General features: G+C 32.1%; 1 protein-coding gene across 1 annotated transcript; it reads left to right on the top strand.

Moving 5' to 3' along the window:
- Positions 1–208: 208 nt before the first annotated feature.
- LOC101300718 (magnesium transporter NIPA2-like) lies at positions 209–7,684 on the top strand. Its single transcript, XM_004298161.1, has 9 exons — positions 209–335; positions 480–536; positions 2,630–2,720; positions 2,896–3,056; positions 4,226–4,353; positions 4,441–4,578; positions 5,235–5,327; positions 6,089–6,194; positions 7,635–7,684. The coding sequence occupies exons 1-9, from the start codon at positions 209–211 to the stop codon at positions 7,682–7,684; spliced, it is 951 nt and encodes a 316-aa protein (XP_004298209.1).
- The last annotated feature ends 674 nt before the right edge of the window (positions 7,685–8,358 follow it).

The following is an 8,358-nucleotide window of genomic DNA, read 5'->3' as shown; positions in this document are numbered from 1 at the left end:
TCTTTATGATTATTCTATATCACAAACATATCTTTTTTCATATTTGCAAGGTATTCAATGCTAGAGATCTTGTTGTAATGACCTGATTTAATTTATAGGTTTTAATGGATGTAGGAAATCAAATTTGGCGTTGGCATTGTTTCTTGGCCCCGCAAAAATTCATCTTCTTTTCTTTGCTTTTGTTTGATCATCTGCTATTGTGTGATCAATGGGATTATCAAGCGACAATGTTCATGGACTCATTCTAGCCGTTTCTTCAAGTATTTTTATCGGGAGTAGCTTCATAATCAAGAAGAAAGGCCTTAAGAAAGCAGGCACAACAGGAGTTAGAGCAGGTTTAATTTTCTTTATATTTGGATTAGGTTTATTATATAATAGTCTAGAATGCTCAAGTTTAATCTTTCAATCTTTGATTAAAATTGGTTTCTATATGAAACATTGTTTTTATCAGTCTTAATATTTGTTGTTATATTAATCAGGATCCGGAGGGCATACATACTTGTATGAACCCTTATGGTGGGCTGGGATGATATCAAGTAAGTTTTGCCTAACTTTTCAATTGTTTTTCTTTCAAGATTCTTGTTTTTCGTTTTCTGTTTGTACACTATTTTCTTTTCTCATACATTGCTAAGCGATTAATAAAATTTATTAATGATTATTAAATCACTCTTAACTGAATCCGTTGTATAGCCAATTTATTTTGTTTTCTAATATTTTGGTTAAAGTACATGCCAAATCTAGCGACCACAGTCATAGTATAACCATGACATAAGCCCATGATATCTTGTGTCATACTCTTTAAGGATATTAAAATGACATAAATTGAAATCACAATTGCTTACTATGCAGTTTATGCTTTGCAAATTTAAAGCTTATTTATCCTAGTCCAGTAGGAAAGTTTGGTCGATAAAACATTTCAACTTTCAAAACTTTTTTTTATTATTCAAGATCGCGGTATCCCAAAGGCTTCCTAGGCCCAAGGACTAATCCGTTGGGGCCCGGACAACCAACATGGCATTACAGCCCCTCTCTTGGCCACTTTTGATAGTGTCGTGATTCGAACCTAGGTTGGGGAGCACACCCAACTAGGCAAGAACCACTAGACTATCTTGCAGTGGTTTGCAGTGGTTAACTTTCAAAACTTAAGACTCGTTACAGTATTATACAATACCCAGAAAAACATAAGCATAAAATATCGTTAATTATGTGGTTGTTTTTTACCTTCGTCTTCTCAAGTAGTTCAATTTGTAAGTTTTAACTTTACGGTCAAGGGAGTGCATGTTCTTTTGACGATGGTTGACACAAAAAATAATTACTATTTCTAAACATATATATGCGAGATAAAAGTCATGAATAGATGAAAATGTTGGCATGATCTCTTCGAAGATTTTTTTGTTTTTTAGGGTTGAAAAGTGGTTTTAGGTGGGCATGTAAAGTGTTATGTTCTCTCGTATATATTCTGTGTGGTTTTTTCAATAATGTTATTTATTTATTTTAATTTATTATGAGGACAAATAAGTTTTCTATGATGTCAATAAAAAATAAAAATATTATATTGAAGCATCATTACGGAGGTGTGCTTTAGTTGTGTATGAACTGCGTCTGTTAAGGTTTCTCTACTGTTTGCATGCTAATTTATATCTTGAGAAATTTTATACACACACCCCTAATTACTTAATACACATCCCTTACTCAATACACCACTTATTTAATTTCTCATTTCTAATATTTTACTATATACATAACCTAAAGTACCCAAAATACCCTTAATCTAAAGATTCTTGAAATATCGTATTATTTTACTATATTAAGACTAAACTGTATGATTAGTATATATAAATATAAATTGGCATTTTGTAAATGTTCATATGTACTACTTGTGTTAGTTCTGGAGAAATTCTTACAGATCTAATGTTCCATTTAAATTCTTAAACATGAAAGTGCTAACAAGATAAAGAATACATACCTCAAGTGTGTCGGCGAGCTGTGACTTGGTTGGTTAAGGTGTTTGACTAACAACTTTGAGGTCATGGGTTCAAAACCTCACTAGACATTTTTTTAAAATGTGTGTGTGAGTTATTAATATATATATTTTTTTTTAAATGTGTGTTTGGATGAAAAAGAAAAGGAGTATGAATTATAATTCATATTACATCATTGGCATTTTAAACCTAGAAAAAAAAAATCTGAAAATTATGATTTTTTTTAAGAAATCAATCATACGAACTTCCTTGTAAAATTTGTATTTATTTTGAATATTTTCTAAAATAAATTTTTGATTTTAATATTTCAAGTTGTTCTATATTTTCACTTTATTTTAAAATAAATATTTTCACTTTTTTTGGTTTTTTAAAATAAATATTTTCACTTTATAAGTTTCCAATAGTGAGGTTTTTTTTTCATATATAAAATCTATGTTTTCAATATTTTAATTTGTTTAAATCTTCCTAATTTGTTACATATGTCTCTTTTAGTCATTTAAATATACCACTAAAATCTGATTTGAAATGTTAAATAATAGATATGTGTATTAAGTAATTAATGGTGTGTATTTAAAACCACTATTATATCTTTCTTTTATCTTCTCCGTTTTCTATTTTGTTAATCCCCGATTTATTTTCTTTTACAGTGATTTTAGGGGAGATAGCTAATTTTGCTGCTTATGCATTTGCTCCAGCAATTCTTGTAACTCCTTTGGGAGCATTAAGTATTATTGTCAGGTATGAAACATCTCGTCTTTGACTTGCTGATACAAACATACTTTTGTTGTTTCCATATCATATATACAACCACATGCATGAACATTTGCACTATCACATTCATCAAATTTGTATATGTGGAAGCATATGTGTGTTTATTCCGATGTGTTTTTATAACGTACATATTGTTATTCAGTGCAGTGCTTGCTCATTTTGTTTTGGAGGAAAAATTACATATATTTGGAGTACTTGGTTGTGTTCTTTGCATGGTGGGTTCTACTGGTATTGTTTTGAATGCTCCACAAGAGAGCCCAATACATTCTGTTAAAGAAGTATGGCATCATGCTACGCAGCCAGGTAAATTCTACTATAATATAGTGTTTGGTAATGTTTACATTATACTTCTGGTTACAACACTACGTACATAATTCATTTTCACTGATACAAATATATGCAAATAGTAAGAATCACGTGTGATGCTAGGATTTGCATTTACATTATACATTAATTGGTAATAACAGATAGTACGTCTAGTGTCTTTACCTCTTAATAATATATTTGATTGGTATAGGTGTACTCATAAGAAAATAATTATAATAATTTATGTGTTAATAGTGTATAGAGGTGGCAAACGGGCCACTTCTTAATGGGCTCGGGCAATGGGCTCGGGCTTGGGCCGGCCCATTTACTCAAATATAAGGCCCAGCCCGACCCACGGCCTAAGCCCATAATGTGGTGGGCCGTACCCGGGCCGGGCCGGCCCGGGCCCATGAACGGGCCATGTCGGGCCTGTTTTGTGCTGAAAATTAAAAATGGTCGAGGTGAATGTCCTATACCATCGCTTCTACTCTCATAATCTCAACTTTTAATTATACATGATCGATTACAAACCAAAACTAATTCACACAATCTATCGATCATTTTTTTCTTTGTTAACAAACTAAAGAAATAAGTGATAATTGCTTATTGTTCACAATTAATAAATTTTAAGGCAAAAACTTCTTATGAGTCTAAGGGAATGCAAATTCATACTCAAATAAATAATTATTAGTTATAAGTATATTGTTCACACTCAAAACTAAGTTTATTATTTATAAATATGTTATCTTGATATTTAAAATAGAAAAAAAAATATTTTATAGCGGGCCTCCAATTATCGTGCTTGGGCCGGGCCGGGCCCATGGGCTCATTTTTCTAGACTCAGTCTGACCCATTAGAATAACGTGCTTGGGCCGGGCCGGGCTGCTTTTAAACGTGCCGTGCTCGTGCCGTGCCCGTGCTTAACAGCCCATTTGCCACCTCTAATAGTGTAGTAGACTTCGTTACTCTTGTTATTTATTATCTTTTTATAAAATTGTGACTTTTATACTAGTTGATATTTGCTTTAGAGGTATATGTCTTATAGGAATGAAGAATTTTTTTTTTAAGCAAGTTAATTGATGGGGAGATTGTAGACATGATTCATTTCATCACATTGTTTTTAAACATTTAAGACATGAATAAAACACTAACCTATTTGATTTTAGGTTTCATTGTCTACACAGTTTTTATACTGTTTCTCATTGGCATCCTTATTTTCTATTTTGTTCCACGTTTTGGGAAGACTCACCTAATCGTATACGTTGGAATCTGTTCTCTCATGGGGTCTCTTACGGTTAGTCTTAAACTTAAGAGCTTCTTGAGATTTATTCTCCAAGCTTGACTTATTGTAAACCTTATATAATATCTGACACATTTGTAGGTTATGAGTGTAAAAGCAGTGGGTATTGCTCTGAAGCTGACTTTTTCAGGATCAAACCAATTTAAAGCGTATGAGACTTGGGTTTTTGCCGTGATATTGACGGTCTGTTGTCTTTTTCAGATTAATTATTTAAACAAGGTAAATAGTTTTTATCAATACTCTACAAAATGTCTATATCTTTTGTCAACATAAATTCTGATATCAAGAAGTTGACACATAAATAAATTTTTGTTTATAATTAAGTATTGTTTTACTAACTGTTATGAAAAGTAGTGAATGAAATTCAATAATTAAGATCACAAATAGAAAACCGACAAATATATAAGAAACATAAGTCAAGTAGTGTTGTTCCCTCACATAATCAATTCATATTGATTTAAGAGAATTGGCTTTTCTTTTCAAAAAGAAAAGACTTGCATTTCATTTCGTTGTGTAGCATAACCTTGAAGTTTATGTAACAAGTATATTTTGTTTCGTTGTAGAAAGCTTATTACTGGAAGTTTTAAAGTTTCATGTTCAGTTTCTTTGCACAAAGACTTCGACCATATGATCTGTCCTCAAATATAATATTTTAGGAATACTTTGTTCTCTTGCATTTTTTTGTTTTTGTTTTTGTTTTAGATTCTTTCAGTATATTGGCCTCATATCTTTTCTCAATTCTAATAATGGGAGTCATGTGGAAACACATAAAATTATAACATATTATATAGATAATGTGTTTAATCTGACTTATGTCTGTCTCAATCTTGTCATTATACAAAACCTTAATTTATATTATTGATTTGATTTTGCAGGCACTGGATACCTTTAACACTGCTGTAGTTTCTCCAGTTTATTATGTGATGTTTACAATATTCACCATTCTTGCCAGCGTGATCATGTATAAGGTGATGTAGTACATGACAAGTACTTTGAAACTTTTGTTAATGCTTTGATCTTCTCTTTCCTTTCTTTAATAGTGGTTGAGATAAGTTTTTTAGATCTTTAAAAAAAAGTTTTATAGATGTTTTTTGGTTTAATGGGCCTATAGATGTTAATATTGTATTGTTTTATAGAACATAAATGACCTTAGAGTCACTGATATATAATATTCATTGTTACTTTTAGAATTAGTATTTTGGTTTGTGATGTGATCTATCTGTCAATAAGTTCGAGAATATGTATTGAGTCTTGATGATAGACTTTGTACGTCAAACTTTATATAGAAAATCATGCAACATGATATAGATGAGACATCTCAAAACCTTAAGTATATCTTACTTATTTGATTGTGTTATCAGGATTCAGTCCACACTATTCGAAAGTTCTCTTTTAAAATTGGTTTATTTCATTGGGATTATTAACCAAGTGATTGAGTTGCAATTACTCTAGTTGCATCAATTGTATATCTTGCTTACTTGATTGTGTTATCAGGATTCAGTCCACACTATTTGAAAGTTCTCTTTTAAAATTGGTTTATTTCATTGGGATTATTAACCAAGTGATTGAGTTGCAATTACTCTGGTTGCATCAATTGTGATAGTTTTAAGGTGAAACAATAAATTATGCATTACTTGTGATGAAATCTTACATTTTCATTGTAAATTTTTAGTTTTTTGTTGTTGTTATTTTTGGATTCTCAATGCCTCATTTGCTTTTCCAATTGCAGGACTATGAGTCACAAAATGCGTCACAGATTGTGACTGAATTATGTGGTTTTGTTACTATCCTAGCTGGTACCTTTCTACTTCACAAAACCAGGGATATGGGAAATGATCCACCCAAAGAACCTATCTTCCAAAGCCCTCAAGTGTCTGAAGCACCTTCATCTCCACTTCCTATCAGTCGAAGATAGTAAAATTTTCATCTTTGGTATCTCAGAAACTCATTGCAAATGTTAATGCTTGTCGTTATGCAATGATGTATAACTAGGTATTATACCTAATCATTTTTTGGCCACATGAGAAGCAAAGCAATGCAAGGTCTATAGCGAAACAAGAAGATCACAAATGAAAATTAGATGACCTTTTTACTTTAAAGATCAATAATTAGGATGTTCACTGTAATTAGTAGGGAGGGATTCCCCAGCTAGGTTTTTTTTTCCTCGAATTTGCCTTCTTCTTGTTTGTCCTGTTGATGAAAAATTATAATTAGAATAAAGGTAGAAAACCAAAATAAGCATTATCTTTCTTGTCAATCTTGAATGAACTGCATAACAAAGAAGAATAGAAGGTTGGACAATCCCATGGTCACAAACTTTATTTAAATGCAAATCACATCCAAATTATCTAGTAGATCAATGATCATATATACTTAATAAATATAAGTTTTATGAAACAACATATGTCATCATAGACATTACCCGAAAAAATTAACCTCTTAACAGTGTATGCAAATTTATTGACCCACTAAATGCAAGTACAACTTTGAATCCCGAACTCCATTAGTCAAATTCACTCACATCTTTAAATTAAGTCTCTCACTCTGCAAGTTGGTAAGCTATGACCTGGTTGGTTAGGTTACTTAACTGACAATGTTGAAGTCATGGGTTTAAACTTCACAAACGCATGTAAATGTGTGTGAGTTATTAAATAATTTTTTTATTTTAAAAAAGTCAAATTCAAATAGATTAGCCGACTCCAACAGTTAAATTCTTCCAACACAAAACTCAAAACCTCTAAACACTCTCTAATATATTGTTTCAAACACAAATCTGAAATAAATGAGTACCTGCTAAATGGACAAAATACTGGTCACTCTTTATACTTTGAGTGTTTCAACAGTTTAGTACTCATGTTTTCAATTTCAACCGATCACTCTTTTTACTTCTCAAATTTCGACAAATTGGTCCATTCCGCCCCTTTCCGTCCAAAATGTTTGTTAACTCGCTAACGTGGACAATATTTTCTTTCAACTATATTTTCACTTCTGTAAAAAATAGATCATGTGGGTTGGTTTGGCGACCTATTGGCTAAGGCACCAGCCGACATGGCATCAAGCTTCAGAGATCATAACGCTTAGATCTTGACGTTGACTTGTGAGTTTATCAGGACAACGACAAAGTTTTGTTAGTTCTGGTTTTCGTTCAGATTTGATAAAAGCAGCGACATAAATTTTCTTTCTAGAGTGAGACTTTTGGTTGCGGTTGTGTGCAAACTGCGTCGAAGGGGTTTTGGTTGGTTTGATCGACTCTTAATTGTAGGAGGTCGCTGACCCAGTAACGGGTAGGGGCAGTGTCGTAGGTCGTCGATCTCTCAGATGGTGACAACTAGGGACAAACTTCAGGAAGTCTCAGACACGGTGGAGGCCGCCGAGGGATGAGGTCTGAGCCTGCTTTCTTAGAGAGAGTGATGATATCTATAAAATAGGAAATATGTTGAAGTTGAAGCAGAAAATATTTTGAAATCAAGATATTATTATTTTTTGATCAGGTAAACAACTATAATATTACAGGTTTACAACTTTGTGAGTAAGTCGAACTTGCAACCTCCAACTTATTAATGAGAGACTATATGCCGCTAGACCAAATGGTACTGGGTTTAAAAATGTTTTGAAATCAAGATATTGGAATAGAACTTGTTAATTGATTCTCATGAACAAAAACGATTGATATTAAACTTGTGGATAAACTTGAATATTATGTTTTTTTAATTTCTTACAATAAATAAATTATAATAAATTGTAAGGAATAAATTATAATAAACATGTTGAAGATGCTATGATATATCCACGTTTGTTATAGGGGACTGGACAGGACTGACTTGCTTACATAATAAAATAAGAGCAATCCCATGTAGTGGAAAATATGACTCCATTTAATGAGCTTATGCAGTCCCCAAAACACCTTCCACACCTTCTTACACAAACTCACCAAATTTGGGCGGACTATCAAAGGATTCGAAACATGCATCTCATCAGTTTTTCTTTGCTTTACCTCGT

The sequence above is a fragment of the Fragaria vesca genome, linkage group LG4 (assembly GCF_000184155.1).
Source record: "Fragaria vesca subsp. vesca linkage group LG4, FraVesHawaii_1.0, whole genome shotgun sequence".
Taxonomy (NCBI): domain Eukaryota; kingdom Viridiplantae; phylum Streptophyta; class Magnoliopsida; order Rosales; family Rosaceae; genus Fragaria; species Fragaria vesca.
Note: the sequence above shows the minus strand (reverse complement) of the source record. Positions and strands in the feature narration are given on the sequence as shown.